Source organism: Ptychodera flava, chromosome 7 (genome assembly GCF_041260155.1).
Source record: "Ptychodera flava strain L36383 chromosome 7, AS_Pfla_20210202, whole genome shotgun sequence".
Lineage (NCBI taxonomy): Eukaryota > Metazoa > Hemichordata > Enteropneusta > Ptychoderidae > Ptychodera > Ptychodera flava.
Genome location: NC_091934.1, coordinates 27,478,467 through 27,497,457, shown reverse-complemented (window position 1 = coordinate 27,497,457; position 18,991 = coordinate 27,478,467). Strand labels below are relative to the sequence as shown.

General features: G+C 35.3%; 1 protein-coding gene across 6 annotated transcripts in view; it reads left to right on the top strand.

Moving 5' to 3' along the window:
• Nucleotides 1–658: 658 nt before the first annotated feature.
• Nucleotides 659–18,991, top strand: part of LOC139137142 (phospholipid-transporting ATPase ABCA3-like) — a 68,629-nt gene continuing 50,296 nt past the window's right edge. For 2 of the 6 annotated variants that reach the window (XR_011553328.1, XM_070705105.1), the window contains exons 1-8: nt 659–1,128; nt 8,507–8,591; nt 9,767–9,840; nt 12,310–12,341; nt 14,462–14,605; nt 15,154–15,270; nt 15,749–15,875; nt 17,925–18,048. Coding sequence is in view for 4 of the 6 variants with exons in the window: in XM_070705105.1 (XP_070561206.1) it covers nt 8,532–8,591; nt 9,767–9,840; nt 12,310–12,341; nt 14,462–14,605; nt 15,154–15,270; nt 15,749–15,875; nt 17,925–18,048 (678 nt within the window). In the remaining 2 variants the exon portion in view is untranslated. Of the gene's footprint in view, nt 1,129–8,292; nt 8,365–8,506; nt 8,592–9,766; nt 9,841–12,309; nt 12,342–14,461; nt 14,606–15,153; nt 15,271–15,748; nt 15,876–17,924; nt 18,049–18,991 lie in introns of those variants that run through there. The other 4 variants (XR_011553327.1, XM_070705103.1, XM_070705106.1 and 1 more) reach the window with 2 other exon arrangements.

The window sequence follows — 18,991 nt, the reverse complement described above, 5'->3', positions numbered from 1 at the left end:
TGATTCAAACTCACTGAAGACGCCATGTTTATCAAGACAAGCCAATGAAAATTATAGTAATAAAGTTTCTACGGGTCTTCCATTATTAGATGATGGTCAAAATGAATGAAATGAAATATATTCTATGTTCAATATGATATGCCATTGCTGGTTTTTGCCAGCCTTACCTGACAGTGAGGGTAAACTTGTAGGATGCCAGGTAAACTTTTGATCTGATGTACTTGACACATGATTATTATAAATACATGAAGCGTCATCTGATAGTGATAGAGATCATAAAACTTTGAGAAAAATTTTTCAAATCCATCATGCCCAGAAAAGTCATTCTTTCGTACTAAATTGCTAATTACAAATATCCCATCACATCATTATTTTACTCCATGAATCATATGCACTCCTATTATTCTTAAAGCTATTTTACAGTCCCATGAACTTTGGGCTCGTTTTCATTTTTTTTAGATGTAAAGTCACGTTGAGTTATTTTATTTTCACCTGCAACAACCGCCCGTGATTGGTGAAAAGTAGGAGAAACCGAGAAGGGAATAGGCTTCCCCATAAACAAAAGTACTTACATGTATATTGTATGAGGGCGCTCGTTCCCAAATTTCCACAGGAGTTTACAAATAGGAGTAGCGAGAGAAGTCGGGAACAGTGAGGCGTAGTAGGAAAACTCTTTGAGATGGATGCTGAACGCGTCAACTTTGAAGAATATAATGCATTTATTTCTTAAGATTGTAGAAGTGTGATTTTTCATATTTCTTCAATATAAAATGGGGAATTCCCGTTTCACTTCCCTAGAAAAACGAAAGCGAGGTCGACGATATCAGATAACCTCAAATTGACCTAAATTACTTTCAGAAGGACATACGCGGATGCTGAACAGGAAAAATATATTCCCCATTTCGTACAAGCAATCAGACGTTAACGCTTGACACTTCAGTTTGAATTCAAGAAGGACAGGCTGTATGTCTTAGCATAATTTCGAAAGCGTTAAAAAGATACCGGACGCGGACGTACCCGGCTCATAATATAATATATTCAGTGAAAGGGATCAACATCACACAGAGCCTGGCGGTTGATAGCGAGTGTCGAGTCGGTTGGGCGGCGAGTGAACAAAACAGAAAACGGGTAAGTAGGAACCTGAAAATTTGAGAGAATGTCGGTCTTAACCAGGGATGTGTGTTTAAACAGTAGCGATGCGATATGCTTTGCCGCCCATCGTCGGCATGCTCCTTCCAGGCTAGTCCGATATTTTTGTACCCTGTGATGATGTATATTTGAGGTCGATGGATGGACGAGCTCATGTTTTCGTTTGATCAATGTTATGGAGGTGTCGTTAATCTAACATCGCCTAATACCATAGTCAGGACTGTGTAAATCATGCCATCATTTACGATGTTCTTATACCTACAACCCTTTAGAGTCCCACATTATCAAAATGATGTCGCAAAAAGCACAAACATATGATAAAATAGCATTTATTTTTACCGTTGCTCCTGATTTTCAAATTGTCCGTTACTTTCACTTTCGAGATAGTCTGTGCAAAACGCTAATTGAAAGTAGTGTTAATGAAAACCATTCATCAAAAATAAGTCAGAAGATTATGCTAAACTTTTATTAAAATTTTATGACTTTTCAGGTTTATAAACGTCCACTCTTGTAATAAAAGTTGAATGTGCCTAATCTAATGCACAAGACATTCGGACTAAAAGTTTTAGTTCTTTTCTGATCTATCTCTTGCAGGGGCTCATTTTCAGGCCCTTGGACAAAGAAAAAAAATTCGTGGTCTTACATATTTTCGAAATTCGAAATGTTTTATTTTTCCTATTTAACACAGGGATGGCGGCCATTTTGAATTTCAAATATCAGTAATAAATGTCAGTTGTTTCTCTGGCACTAAACTTTGCATGGTGACCCCTGATTTTTACTCTTGATTGGTCAGAGGAGGAAAATTCGGACGACAGTTTATCTTTCACAATCAAACAGTGAGTGTAATTTATGGTTTAATCATTGATGAGCCCACTCTCTGTCATCATTAGAACATCAGACTGGCAATTAAGTTCAGAGATTTATAGACTCCATGGATATTTCAGTTTTTCATTCGGACTTTTGTGTTGTGTGATTTTTTTGTTGATTTCATGATTTTCATGGCAGAAGTTGTGAATGCATATATACTTAGTAATAACCAAATAGCATCAAGGGTGTTTACGACTATTTTGAACAAAGGACAAGAAAGTCTGGTTTTGACAGAAAAAATGTCCTCTCGGATCCAGCATCTGGAAAGATTCCATTCCCCTCTGATACATTGGATATTTGCATCGGCAAATCAATAATAACACTCATCATTCTTATCAAAGGGTGTGGTTTTAGAGTAATATTGATTCACTCAGCTCATATGACAGAGCTCTGTTTACGCCGCCAAATCGTCACACCCTTTATTGTCTCACCAAATATCACAGCCATGGAAACACACAACCTGATTAAAATCAGATGTAGAGATACATAGCAATGTTTCAACCTTTCCTATAGTTATACTTTCCTTTTTGGCTGTTATAGTCGCCTCTCGACAACCTCTACATCTAATGTTAATAACATTTGAATGCATGTGATTATCCATGCAACCTTTTTTGATAACATCTAATTTTCAAATCAGTAAACCAAGTTTTTTGCATGTTTCCATATTGTTTTCTGTAACGATGATTTTCAACAAATTTATGATTCAGGCTGTTACTTTATTGTTACCAAACACATCCATGCATATCTTTATAAATATATGTATCTCCCTCTCTATATATTTTTATTAGTATTAAAATAAGTAAATAAACTGATAATATATAAATATTAAATAAATTGATAATACATATAGTAAATAAGTGAATAAATTAACTATACCAAAATAAATAAATAAATAAATAATAAATAAATAAATAAACAAAATAAATACACAAATAATAAATGAATAAATAAATAAATAAATAATATGGAATGACTATAGCTATATGTTTGCATAGAATTTTAGTTTGAAATGGACTTAAAAAAACAATTGAAAGTAAGACTGATAATCAATATTTTGCATGAAAAATGCTGGTAGGACCCCTTAAAATGCTTAAAATTTTGACATAGTATTGATAAATGTTGATTGTAAACATAATTTTATTGTAAATTTGCTTTAATTGTGATTGACAATACGTGGATCTCTGTATCCCTTCAGTTAATATGATAAATTACATTAGGTAGGGTTGATTAATTATTACAGATAAGAATTGTTTGCATGAATCATGAATAAAACCAAAGGATGATATCATCCATCTCCTACCATTGTTGTAATGGCGCCGTAACATTTATAAATAAGCCATGACATCATAGCATTGTTGTCAAGTTTTGACTGGTTAGCTTGATACGATGAGACTACAGCTGAGGAAAAATGACATGTTACCATGGTAGCATTAGAGGACAATTGTTTTGTCCAATAAGTTACATTCCTACAGAGTGTAGAACACCAGAAAAAATTATTTTCACTTCAGTTGTTTACCATTAATATCGCCATCGTCACAACAGCATTGAATGGGGTATTTCCAATGCACAGTAGTTCCTGGGTCATGACCTGTAACTCCCAGAGGGGAGAAAACGAGACGTCTGTGGCCGTTTATTCAAAGATGGATCTCAGGTAGTCTACAAAACTCCGCTCATCAAACTGAAAAATGTACAGTACAGTCCAAAATTTCTCCTCTGTGCTTTCTTGTATCTCTGTAAACAATTGGTCGTTTAATATCTGTGGAAGACTAGGGCATGAATGTTAGCCAGCTTAAAGTAGTATACGTGCCTTGAAAGTGAAAGACTTAAACTTTTGCTCAAACTTTCCTAAGTGAAACCTTCAACCTTTCTCCTACTAAATCAAGAGTAACAATCAGGGGTCACCATGCAAAGTTTGAAACTAGGGAAACAAATTACCCAACATTGCGATATACTTGAAATTCAAAATGGCAACCATCCCTGTGTTATTTTTATGGGAAAAAATAAATTGGTATTTTCGAAAAACTAAGACGGCAAAAAGTTTGCTTTCTCCAAAAGGTTTAAAATGAGCCCCTACAAGTTGTAGATTAGAAAAGAATTGTAGAAATTTGAGTGTCCGAATATCTGTCCCCGAGGCATGTTCTATCTTAAATTTGACAAGAGCTAACTCTGCTCAGAAAATAATGGAAAAAGAATGTATGTATCTGTGCTAGATTGAAAGATTATTTCTGACTTTATTAACTGTCAATGCCAGCCAAAATATATGCCGATTCAGCAGTTTTTCCACTATTTTGAAATAAAAAGTTTTTTTTAAAAAGTTTTTTTGTCTTCATTATTCATCCTGACATTAATGTCTGTTCATCTGCTTGGAAGGACTAGGTACAGGAAGATATTGTTAAAATCTGTAATATGTAAATATCCGAATCATTTATTATTCTTCCATACTATTACTGATCAACTCATTTTTTTTTGGAAGACTAAAATTTGTGATAAGGTAGTATCCGCTGTATAAAATATAATATAGTTGGCATTTCTCTTTGTTGTATCACAAAACAGAATTGTCTCATCACATTATGTTGTTTACTGAATACTACCTTTGTTGTGTTTGGTTTTTTTTTTTATTACCTTTTACCTATGTGTGATTTTGACCATGAACTCATGTAAATTGCCATTGACTATTCATGACTTTTCCCAGATATACACACAGCTATAAATGGACTTTTTACTTTTGTTGGGTTTGGTTTGTTGTCTAAGCGGACAACCATTTTTGAAAAACAGTGGTACCAAAACACACATTTGTGAGTCACCATTTTTAATCCAGCCATGTGGCTATAATTTGAATTCTATGATTTCTGATAATTCGATCAACAGTCAAATGAATATCATACTCTAACATCATGATCTGTAATGTAGTGAAATCTTCATCCTGTCAGCCGGGCAACATAGTGACAGAGCATGTATTGTAAGCACTTTCAAGTTGAAACATTGTGTAAAGCTGTACCATTACCACAAAATAGACAATTTTCTTTTCATTATAAAGCTAATCAAAGTGTAAAACAAATGTATACAAGACAAAAACGTAGCCCCATTCTCCATATCCTCACTTTTTAGCTCCGCTGTCAGCGACGCGGAGCTTATCAAATAGGTTGATTTTCCGTCGTCGTCCGTCGTCGTCCGTCGTCGTCGTCGTCGTCCGTCGTCGTCCGTCGTCGTCCGTCAACAATTGCCTTCTCCTCTGAAACTGCAAGTCCAATCGCTTTGAAATTTTATATGCACTTCACTTGGGGTGACCTCACTTCAGTTTGTTCAAATCGTGGTGAAATTTGCATATTTGTATTTTTGGGGCATTTTTTGGTGTTTTTGGTAAAAAAATCTTCTTCTCTGAAATCGCTTGTCTGATTGCTTTGAAATTTGATATACAGTTTACTTAGGGTGACTTCAGTCAGATTTGTTCAAATCGTGGTGAAATTTGCATATTTGTATTTTTAAGGCAATTTTTGTCATTTTTGGTAAAAAAATCTTTAAAAATCTTCTTCTTCAAAACTACCCGTCAGATAGCTTTGATATTTGGTACATATGTCCCTAGGGATGATCTATTTCAGATTTGTTCAAATTGTGCAGAAATATGCAAATTTGCATTTTTAAGGCAATTTTGCCATTTTTGGTCAAAAATTGTATTTCTCAAAAAGTTCTGGTCTGATAGTTTTGAAATTCGGTATACAGGTTTCTATAGATGAACTAAGTAATATATATTGAATTTCTGATGAAATCTGTAATTGTGTATTTTTCGGGCATTTTTGCCATTTTGGTCAAAAAATGTGTATTTCCAAAACTACTCATCTGATAGCTTTGCAATTTTGTATACAGGTTCCTACAGATCACCCTAATGATATTTATTGAAATTATGATGAAATCTGCAATTTTGTAATTTTGGGCAATTTTTGCCATTTTTGGTCAAAAAATGTATTTTTCAAAAAGTACTGGTCTGATAGTTTTCAAATTCGGTATACAGGTTTCTATAGATGAACTAAGTAAAATGTATTGAATTTCTGAAGAAATCTGTAATTTTGTATTTTTGGGGCAATTTTTGCCATTTTTGGTCAAAAAATGTGTATTTCCAAAACTACTCATCTTATAGCTTTGCAATTTTGTATACACGTTCCTACAGATCACCTTAATGATATTTATTGAAATTATGATGAAATCTGCAATTTTGTGTTTCTCAAAAGTACTCATCTGATAGCTTTGAAATTTGGTATACAGGTTTCTATAGATGAACTAAATGATATTTATTGAAATTATGATGAAATCTGCAATTTTGAATTTTTTGGGCAATTTTAGCCATTTTTGGTCAAAACATATGTTTCTCAAAAAGTACTGGTCTAACAGCTTTGAAATTTGGTATACAGGTTTCTATAGATGAACTAAATTTGATCTTTTGAAATTATGATGAAATCTGCAAATTTTTTTTTTTTTTTGGGGGGGGCAATTGTTGCCATTTTTGGTCAGAAAATTTTAATCTCAAAAAACTACTCATCAGATAGCTTTGGTTGACATGTTCTTAGGGATGATCCGATGTGATATATTCAAAGTATGATGAAATCTTCAATTGTGTATTTTTGCAGCTATTTTAGCCACTTTTTTCTGGCCACTGCATTGAGCTATCAAAGATTTCCACCTTCTTCATCAACATGTGTCAAAAATAGTTATTCTCTACATAAACACAGCGGAGCTATATCGGCCGCTAGGTCACTTGTTAATCTTATGGTCCTGAACTTGGACAGAATATTGAACATGACAGCTGATGGTCAATTACTATCATCGCCATTCAAATTCGACCAGATTTCAACATGATCACTGAATATGTTATTTGGAAAAATTTCAAATTTGCAAGCCAGCAATGGAGCCTGTCTCATTTAGCTGTCCACTGCAGTTTCATTCCATGGCACCTGGATAAGTGGTTAGTCTCATAGGACAACCTTTTCCAGTAATTGATAGTCCAAAGGCAAAATGTATTCCAGGGACATGACTTTGAGGCCTGCATAATAATGTAATAAAGTCAATTGGTTATATTAATATATTAATCTTATATGGGGATGAACTGTCAACAGTGATGTACTATAATTTTAAAATTAGCCATTGCTTGAAGGATAAAGCAATAATATTCACTGTAAGGTTTATCAACTAATATTGTTTCTTATGCAAATTAAGTAAAATTAGTAATTGCGAGTTATTGATGGTTCAGTTCATGCATCTGTGATTCACCAAATGTACATACAGACAGGTTAAAGTTCTTCAATAGAAAAACAGATTTAAACAATCTAGTGTAGGCAGTGTCACATTTTACACTGCAATATTTTGCTAAACACTGAATAACAGAACAAGATTGTGGTAACTTCGTTTATTGCATTTGCAGCAATACAGGAACTGTAGCGGGATGTTGTCAGGTCTAATATACCTCATTCAGTACAAGAACATAAACAAATTCCTTGATTTATCGTGGTTGTATTAAATACAAGCTCAGAAGTGACAAGCGGTACATTCCTATGACCCTAGCAACTTTCAAAACTGTTTATAAAAACAAGTCAGAGTGCTTTGTGATCAACTTACTTCCTTGTCTTGGCTCACATGTATCAAGTCGTCAAGAAGTACTAGTACATAAAGCTTTTGACTGATTAAAAGTGATTTTCTTACAGTTTGAAAATACTGACAGACAATTTTGCACAATAATATAGAAATGTCTGACCCATAATTCGTATGGATGTATTTTCATATACAATTTCATTTTCACTTTGTTTACACAGAAAAGCTTCTCGACAAAGTCGGCCATGAATTATGTTTGATACGAGATACTGCTTGTATTGTTTGACTTGACATGTTGAAAGATATACTTAAGGAATGGATTGGACCCCGGTTTGAGACACGATAAATGAAACCATCGCGAGAATGAATAAATGGCCATGACCATTTATCGTTCTTTATCTTTATAAGGTGCCTTTACGCGTTTGATTGAAAGTGTGCGGTGAAACTCTGTACCATACACTGATTTCTCACACTCATTGCTCGGTGGATGATTGGAACAATTGCTTACAATTTGCATTCTACAGTTGAAGAGTGCTGACATGTGATTTACAACATCCGATCAATAAAACAACAGTATATTTTCAAGGTTCACCCATGTACTGAGGGAGTTTATTGACATATTATTTACATAGGGCAATAAACTGAGTATGCTATATTTTAAACATCTAATAGCCCCCATATCATTAAACTGAATATCCCGCGTACAGGTTTCAGTGTTAGGTTCAGTTTGTGCAGTCAAGGCCTGTCCAGCTTTCCAATGACTTCAAGGTTGGTGCTCTATGTTAATATATTATTTTCATGTGTCACCCACTGTATACAGTCACTTATACGGCGTGTACGTCTGTTGCTGCATTCCCCTTTTGAACGCAGATTTTAAAAATAACACGAGTACTTTCTTTCTCATTTACAGTGTCATTGACAAATGAGATGACAACATGTGTATGCGGAAATGGAAACAGTTCTGTCTCCTACTCTGGAAGAATTTCATTCTACAGGTAAGACCCTAGTATCTGTCTTTGATTGTGATATTGTAGATTGAGAATTTGCTTTTATTAAATCTGTCACACAAATGCAGTCACTGTTTTTTGTTTTGATGATACCTGTGATATCATAGAAAAACAAATACTGTGTGTTTGTCGTATGCAGGCCATGTAGCCGTACATATACCATACTCCTTACTTCAAATATATACAAACAAACAGATAAATAAATGAATCAAAATAAGTAAAGCAGGTGCTTGATCATATTTTTTTAATTTCTATCTTTTTGCACCTTTTAAAAATATTTGCTGTAGTGTTAAAATCATATATTACTGTAACACTTACTCAGTCAGATTATCTGACATCCATGAACTGCAGTAGTGGTAAATGAAAATTCACCAAAGTGGGTTAATTTGTGGCGATTGTTGAGATGTTTGATTCATGATCAGAGAGTGAACTTGTTGAACATGTACGCGGATCTCAAACGTTCAATAAAGCCTACACTTTTCCGTAAATCTTTAAACTCCATTGAATCGCTGGTGAAATTCAGTGATATTTGTCAGACATTTTGTTCATGACTAAGTATTTACCGTACATGCGGTCCGTCAGGTCATCCTGATGTAAATTCTGATCAAAATGCCAACTGTATTACAAAGATAGCTATCTTTAGTGGGTATTTGGATCAGACTTTATAAGGCAGTATTTCTCAGCAAGGGGCAGCAAATACTATGCACAACAGAACCAGGAAACAAACTATTTATAGACGGTTCATTTGAAAGTCAGTGACCGCGTTGCACAGATCTACAGGTTGACGACAGTCACAATTACCAAGTAAATTCTACATCAGATTACACAAATGTTTTCAAATTCACTGATATGTAGAGATTCTCATTACAGTGAAAGTACTTCTGTTCAGCGACTGCCAGGCATTGCAAAAACATGGCGGCCATCTTGGAAAGTGTGAAAGGGTTTATACGTGTATATGACTGCATTTGTCGCCATTGTTAAAACTGTAGCATAACATGTTAAAAGCGAAAGACGTATCAGGGGTCATTTCTGCTACCCATAGTAAAGATAAAACAAAGATCTTTATCTAGCTTACCATTATAAAGATGCATAAAATCAATTACTTGTGATTTCACAGATAAGTTACCGACATTTTTTAATGATTTTTTACCTTTTTCTGGCAGATACGCCGACCTATCGGCACGTTTTTTGAAATAGCCATACCTGTAGCGTGTGTCGCAATCATCATTGTAGCAAGGTGAGTCATCACGAAGTTTTCCCAAATGCCCAAAGGCAATGATGGACTGTATAATTCTTATCATGAGCTCTGTGGACGGTCTAAAATTTTGTCTCATAGTGTTATTCTCTGCATTTTGTTTCTGATCAGTTAACATCATTTTAAGTGTAAATGAAAGCTCCAGTAGCTGTAGTTGTTGAACTGTTTTCAATTATTTTCATTCTGTTTGCTAAAAGCGGTTTCTTGTTCTTTTACCACAATGATGTTGAATTTAGGCCCCTGATGTAAAATAGACTTTGTGTGTGTAATGACAAATGTTATTGTTGACAACTGAATTTAATCCAGACTAGAATTCATATTGTTGACAATTCATATTGCAGTACACATACATGCTTTGTTTTGGTTAGGCTAGTATTTTTTCGTTTCAACATACTGTGGTGAGAAGAAGAGGACAAAGTATTTAATTTATAGAACACAGTCAATACTACAAATTGTGAAAATATTATTGGCAATATTCAAAGAGTGGTTTATGGCAACAAATTGATGATGTCATACCTGCCATAGACAAAGCATAGTAGTCTATAATGGCTGCAGTGACACTGCAATGTATTATGAGCAGTAAGTACCACTTCTTGGATGGAAAAGTCCTTTAGTGTATTATATTTTCACTTCCTGAAAACTGGTTTTGGTTATTTTGTTTAATAAAATGCATTCCCTGCAGTCCACTGAGGGGTTTGGCCTCGCTATTAAAGCTAGTTATAATAGGACACGGTGTAGAGACATATCATGTATGAAACTTTTTCAGTTCCATGGCAATCAAGTTGAAATATTCAGTTCTAGTGGACAAAGATACAATGTACCATGTTTGGCCAATAATTTCATCGTTTTTGTGTGACCAGTACTTTAGAATTCACTGAAGTTTTGATCAAAGGCTTTGACTAGATTGATCATCAAGTTACGGCAATTCTCCACTTTATATTTTTGTAGCATTTCAAGATAATGACCACTGAGTTTTAACCACAAGGAATTTTTTTGAAAGATATCATGGAGACTACTGTAAGACAGCATTTCATGTGCTCATACCCTCGTCTCCCACCGTCAGATGTTTTTGATAAGAATAGACACAAAACTCTGTGAGTGATCCATTTCTTAGAAAGATTAGGACTGGACTGTAAATTATAAATAGCTGAAATCAATAAATGATTTATCAAAAGATGTTTATGAGAAGCTGAAATGAAAACAATTGATAGAACTCACTGATTTGAAAATCTCTGTTCTGAAAATGTATGATAGAGTTGTAACTTATTAAAAAGTTGAAATCAAGTAGGCGATGCATCCACATCTGTCGATTGGAAGGATTTGAAGGAAAACAAGGTGTAACGCCTGCAGGGTTTGACACAATACTTCCTTGGAAGGGGAAGTTAAGATGGGCGTTGTCATGGAGATTATGAATGCAATCATTTTGGAGTGATGTAGAGTTGATGAGAGTTGGCAACTTCAAGGAGGGAAGCGTGAGACTAAGGTGTCAATTGAGATATGTCCTTTGCAATCACAGATCAAATGCCTTGAGGAAGAAAGTGTGCATAGACTATGGCGTCAATTGATGTCTTGAGGTACCAGCTGATCAAATGCCAAAGGTCCATGTTTGAATCAAGATTGTTGAAAATTGAAATTGAAAAAAAACCAAACAAGACAAATGTCTTGTACCTGAAGGAAAACTTACAGGGTTAAAGCCACACCTTTCTCTAAACAGTGAGATTGTAGACGACTTTACACTACTGAAGTGTGTAGTCTGAGGAGTTAGGCTTCGCTAACGTAGATATGACGGGCGTAATTAACATTATATCAGGCTTTTTCATTTCCATGGCAATCAAGTTGCACCAATATTCAGTGCTAGCAGACAGTTACTGTCTTTGGCCAATAATTTCATTGTATGACCTGTATTTTAGAATTCACTGAAGTTATCAAAGGTTTTAACCCTTTCACCATCATGGTTTGGCCCAACCTCATTGTTTCAAACAGTCACCGTGGACCTTTCCACTGTAGAATGTAGGGGTGAAAAAATTACAGGCGATGATGGAAAATCAGTGCATGGTTGAAATAATATCTCGAACTGCAAGAATTCTCTGTCGACTTCCTTGAGTGGTAATAGGCTTATTACATTGTAATATGTAAGATTGTTCATATTTATTATGAAATTGACTGTTGTGATGACGTACTTGTATACACCTGGCTTTGATTAACAGAAGCATGAAACTGACAAGTCAAATATAAATAAAAAAAAAACTCTTGGATATACAAGTCTTATAATGTTATAATTACTCAAAGCATGATATATGTGATGTAATATAAAATGATATTTGAGTTTGAGAGTCCGAATACCGGTCCCCAAGTCGCATTTCACCTTAAGATGAAAATGGAAAAAGTATCATGTGAATTATGTATATAGTTGCAGTTTTTGGTAACAAATCTCTCTTTTGTGGTTTTCAGAGACCGGACAAATAAAAGGAACATATGCTTTGGTAAGTAGTTTTGCAGTCACTGATTGGTTTCTGTCGATTGGATCAAAATGAACACATGAACATAGAGGCTATGAAGGTTGATTTATGAATCGCGGGCATCAGATATAGATAATGACTTTGATTGGCACCGTGGTCCATTTTACTTTACTCGGAAACACAATGCTAAGATAAATGTATGGTTTCTGCATCAGAATATAAAATTTTGGAATTTTCAGAAAGTTATAGTAAAGGGCAAGTTACTCTAACTTTTGAAGATTTTTTTTCATTATTTATATTTTGTAAGTCAATTACCACCTCTGGTTCTACTCCCAAAAGCATGTTGAAACATCGACTATTTAGCTTGTCATCATAGCGTCTATATGTGTAAAATACACTGTTATTGTTTACATTTGAATCCTAGTCCAAACCAGCGTTCACTTGTCAACAATAACAATACAGTCTACACATGTACAGACTGAGTTGACAGACCTGATACTGTGTATCTCATCATGCTGTAGGGCGTACAACAACAAACCATGGTTGACATTAGAAACAAAAATAGTGAAAAAAATCATCAAAAAGCTTAGTGTTACTTGCCGTTTAACCCTTAGAGCGCTGCAATTTTCTCCCTCCAAAATTTTAATACAAAATTTTACCAATTTTATGAATTTTCTGTAACTTTTTGATATTTTGGACCAAATGGACATCACGTTTCATTGGCTACACTTTTTTCTCAATATTTAGACAAAAATCTGAGAAAAATTGACTGGGATTTATTTTATAAAGGGGACAAAAATAGACTTTTGCACTCAAAGGGTTAAGGGAATGGAGTCGAAAGGCTGGGGCGACAGGTGAAATTTTACCCGCAAACAAGCCATTGCTCAATTTCAAAGGTATTTTTCTGACAAATAAAATTCACACAAAGTGAGTTTAATAGAAATTGCAAGTAAGCTAGGGAGTCCTTTACAACTATGCCCATTTTGGTGTTTGTAATGCTGCTAAGTTATTGTCCCCTGGACATGTTCTCCCCAGCTCATCAATTAAAGATCCATGAGCTGTATCTTTTGGCTATTTTTTTTTGAAATTTTGTTTTGTGTGGTTTCCCGACACTTTCTGCATTGAATCCCTAAAGTGTAATTTAATGCCAAGTATTTAGCATATCAACACAACCTATATTAGTATAATCTACATTGTTAGTGTTGAAAATTTTATTCAAGTCCGGACTAGAATTCATTTGTAAACAATAAACAATGATCACTACATACAAGCTGTGTTGATAAAAAGAATACTTGAAATTTCAGCATGACAAACAGATTAGGGTCAGACACGGTGGTTGATATACAGAAGCAGAATACTGAAAAATTTGCCCCAAGTTACAGCTTATGTCCCTTTAAACCTCTGATGTTTAAGGTAGATCGCGCCTCGGGGACAGATATTCAGACTCTCAAACTTTCACAATTCTCTTCTGATATACCACTTGTTGGCATTCATTTTAAAGCTCTTGGTGAAAGAAAACTTCACCGGCTTAGTTTTTCGAAATTCGAAAATTTTATTTTTTCTCCATAGAGTAAACACAGGGATGGCGGCCATTTTGAATTTTAAATATCGGTAAATCTTGGGCTATTTGTTTCTTTAATACAAAAATTGCATGGTGACCCTCGATTTTTATTCTTGATTTAGTAAGAGCATGGCTGAAAGTTTCATTAAGGAAAGTTTGAGGAAAGATGAAGTCTTTCACTTTCCAGGTGCATACTACCTCAAAAGAAAAAATGCTAACACTATGAACTTTTAAAATAAATTGTACCATACACTATGAATTTAGTATTTAGCAACTGAAAAAAAAATACAAAGTCAGAAATGATAATGTAAAATGACTTTGAATGTTATAAAAAAACATGCATACTTGTAAAATGTTAGGCTGTGTTATGTACACAGTAGCTAACAAATTGCTGTTTAGGAGATATTTTAACCCTTTTATCACAGTGGTTTGAACCAATCCTCCATTTTTTTCTATTTTAAAGTTGGACCTCTAGACAGGGAAGTGGGGGTGAAAGGGTTTAGCAAAATTCAGGCTGAATTAGGCTTTATGGCAATTATACTGTTGTTGAGAATTTAAAATATTTTTTTTTTCATTCCTGTAGAAACATTTGAACCCAGTTCTCTGCAGTATGAAGCGTATGGATTCCCTCCACAGTTCATCCTGGATTATGACGGTGATGTTCCGGACAATGTTACTTGGATCAATAGCTATCCAACTCTAGGATATTATCCACACACCAGTCTCAGTAAGCAGTTCAAACTAGAATTCAGTCCTCGACAGCAAAATTGGACTTAAGGCCAGGAAGAATTATTAAATTATTCACCAAAATTTCCTCTCTAAACTTTAGCCAACTTGGAAGATTTTTGAACTTGAGCCAAATATATGCCTCTAAGTTGCATTTGATTTCAAATCATCTTATACAAAAAATGTGAAAAGGTACAGCTATATTTGGCTTTAACTCATTCATCCCCATTCTGTTTTACCAATCCTCTTGAATACAATGGGATCATACCAAAGTCTGGTGCTAAAAAGGTTACACCTTTCACTGTGATGGTTCAGCCCAAACCCATCGTTATCAATGATGATTGTGGACCTGTTTACTTGGAATAGGGGTGAACAGGTTAATGAAACAAGAAGGACACCAATTATGTACCAAGCAATATTGAAATAAGAAAATATTGAAGTTGATTTAAATTTCAAATTTCTTGGAAAAGAAACTTTGAAACTGGCAAGATTAAGAAGAGCAGCAGTTCTGATGAACACCTTCTTCAATTGTTCTTGATCTAAATACAGCCGACAAGATTATGTCGTATGTGGCTGGTGCGGGCGTGGCTGTTTTAAATAAGAGTGAGCCTCTAGAAGACATTATTGAGAAAATGTCGGAAGGTACATATGAACAATACCTTGGAGGTAAGCAAGATTAGGCTAGTTTTATCAGATTTGTAGTGATGTTGATTAATGGTGATTCGAATGTTGCAATAATGAATGGCACAGTGGTTGAAAATTGGGTAAAAAATTATTTGCTTCTCACCATCAACAGCATCACTTTAAGACTTGTGTGCCATATTTTTTCATCTTTCGGGAGAGGGGTAAATAATATGTTTCCAAAATCTTCACTATTGCATTCCTGAACAAATAGGGACTTATCTTATATAGAACATAGGTGCACGGTTGGGGTAGAGTAACCGTGATAAGTAATTCTGGATGTGTTGTATCATTAATTTTAACCTTTACATCATGAAAAGAATTGTAAAAGTCTGAATGTCTGTCAGCTTCTGAATGGTTCCCTTCAACTGACCATTCAATAAATTTCATCATTTATGTTTGTTCACCATGGTTGTACTGATTGAACTGTTTGCTTTTCTCCAACTTGCATTTTATCCTGTAGTTGTTGTGTTTGACCTTGATGAGAAGGCCATGTCACTACCGACTGAAGTCAGCTACAAACTACGCCCTCCAGCAAACACCTGGGATTCTTGGAACACTGACAAAAACTATCCAGCGTTTGGCCAGAGGTCAGTTTTTTGGGGGCAGTGGTCAAGCCTGTAGAAATGTATTAACAAATTTTTGTTTAAGAGCGATGATGAACTTTTGATGTAGCAAGCACAAAACTTATCAATGAAGTTTGGATTTTACTTTTCGACAGCTACGTTTTGCTCTCTTAAGGTAGAACGTGCATCAGAGACAGAACACTTGGACTCTCAAAATTTTACTCTCAAACTTTCACAATTCTCTTCTGATATACCACTTGTGGGGGTTCATTTTAAAGGTTTTGGTGTAAGCAAACTTTTCACCAGCTTAGTTTTCGTAATTTGAAAAATTTATTTTTCTCGATAGAGTTAACACAGGGATGGCAGTCATTTTGAATTTTAAATATCAGTAAATCTTTGGTTATCTGTTTCTCTAGTACAAAAATTTGCATGGTGACTTCCGATTTTTATTCTTGATTTTGAAAAAGTTTGGTTCAAAGATCCCTTTAAGGAAAGTTCGAGCAAAACATTTAAGTCTTTCACTTTCGAGGTGCAATTTACTACCTTGATGTCAGAAAACTTTTTACTATTTTACTGACATATTTAGATCAAACAAATGTCAAGCACTTGATCTGATATTTAAAAGTTTGTATGAAGTTTGAGTGAACTTTTTCACAAACCCTGGCACCAGTCAGGCATCACCTGTTAGTCCGACAACTCCCTGTTTTTCAATGGTATCATCTACTGCTTGGAGAATGCAGTATTAGATTCCTTCAGTTCCGTTGGTGCCGGAGTTTCTTCACAACTGCAGTTCTCCATTACTGCTCTGCAAGTATTGCAATCAGGATAGTAGTAATTTTTGGCGGTCGGCCAGTGAGCATGGCTGCCCCTGCTATTTTTTCCAGAGCTACAGCGACGATTTCATGCAATTTGTTTAGAAACTCCTACAGCGTTGCTACCTAAGGTGGTTTGCACCTCATAAACGAGAGACTTACCTTATGCTCAAATTTTCCTCAAGCAAACTTTCAAACATTCTCTTTCAAAATCAAGAATAAAAATCCGGGGTCACCGTTCAAATTTGGGTACTACAAAACACAAATTATTCAATAATTAACGATACTGGTATTTCAAATTTAACATGGCTGCAATCCGTGCGTTATCTCCATGGGGAAAAATAAAATTCAAATTTTCACAAAACTAAACCAGTGAAAACTTAAGTTACTTCAAGGGCTTCAAAAATAAGCCCCGACAAGTGGAGACCAAAACAGAATTGTAAAAGTTTGAGAGTCTGAATAGTTTTACTCGAGGCGCGTTCAACCTTAACTCATGATTGCTGAGATCTATGGTATGATTAGCCTAGACCCTATTCATCGCTTTTGGCCTTCGTCCACTCAATCTAGCCTCTAGGTCCACTTTTAGCGTCGTAGCGTAAAAACAGCTCATTTGAAAGTAAATGGTCTCCAGGAGAGATGATGATGTCACTGGCGTCCCTTTGAAAGGGATCAGAACAAACGTTCCTGTCTTGATTGGCCAATGATTAAATGAGTGTTGCTCATAAACTAGCCAGAGAACGTTTAGTTTTTGAGCTAGTTACACACTCATTTAATCATTGGCCAATCATGAGAGGAATATTTGGACTGATTGACTTTCAAAAGGACGCCAGTGACATCATCGTCTCTCCTGGAAACCATTCACTTGAATTTCAAACTAGCTGTTTCTTATGTGCTAAAAGTGGACCTTGAGGCTAGACGGAGTGTGGATAAAGGCCAAAAGCGATGAATAGGGCTTAGGCTATAGACCCTTTTCATAAGTCTAGAGCCCTCCTGTGGCCACTGAATTTGAAGTCAAAGCGAGGCCACTGGGAAAACCCTCCAGCCGCTGCCCAGGTTTTTCCCCAGTGGCCTCACTTTGACTTCAAATTCACAGTGGCCACAGGAGGGCGCTAGACTTATGAAAAGGGTCTATGGTATGGTTATTGTACCATTTGTACCAGTATACTGACTGTTATCTGTTTGATGCTGAAATCCACTGATGATGTTAAAAAATCCAGCTTTGAAGGGTGATAATATTTACTATGTTTTTCATTCTCTGCAGTTACAGTTACTACACATCAACAAATTTTCTAGAAATTCAGAATGCTGTCGACAAGGCCATCATTGCTGTACAACTTGAGTCTCGCAATGGAAATTCTACACCTAGTGTTCCAGTACAGATCAGGGTATGTAGTATTGCATATAAAAATTGTAATTGTTATTTTGTCTCTTGCAAAGTTGATGCATTTCAGTTTTTGACTAGTAATTGATACTTCTATGACAAATAGGTGGCAAAATCTAATAGAGGGAGTGTTGTTTTCATAAAAAAATTTCATCGCAATTTAAATTTGAACAATTTAGGTTTTGTGAATCATTCATCAACGTGTAGGCAAAATTTTCCATTTCAGTAGAATGGCGTAGCTTTCACCACTGAGCAGAGTTGTTGACATGTAAAAACAAAAGACAATCACAACTCAACACTGGTGACAGTATAATGTAATCTCAGATAATTTCAGGTAATTGGGACAAGAGAAACCCATTGTAAACACCTTAACAGTATCAAGACGATTATCACTTTGATATTTTTGTAAAGACATCTCCCACTCCCCAGAGCCGTGGTTAGGGTTTGGATAAAATGTCTGGCAGCTAAATGTCCAGGACCAATTACTAATACCCTTAAAAGCTGCCACGTCAGCCTGTAGTTTGCAAACGATTTGGTAGGCATCATGGTCTGTGACCTTACTCGGCGAGGTTATTTGCCATCATCTAAATGATACACTGTCTTGTTCTGTATGTATTCCATTATTGACTAGTGAAACAAACCCACTCCCGTCAGAAGAAATAAATATAAACAAACGAACAAACAAACAAAAACCCAAACATATAGGGACTATTCAATTGTTCTGGACTATAAAGAAAGAGAAATCTTGTATAAGTTATTTGTCTTTCAGATAACTTTAATTATCTCCACTGTCAGCGACGCCGAGCTTATCAAATAGGTTGATTTTCCGTCGTCGTCGTCTGTCTTCGTCGTCCGTCAATCCTTCCGTCCGTCGACCGTCATCCGTCAACAATTGCCTTCTCCTATGAAACTACAAGTCCGATTGCTTTGAAATTTGATATGCAGTT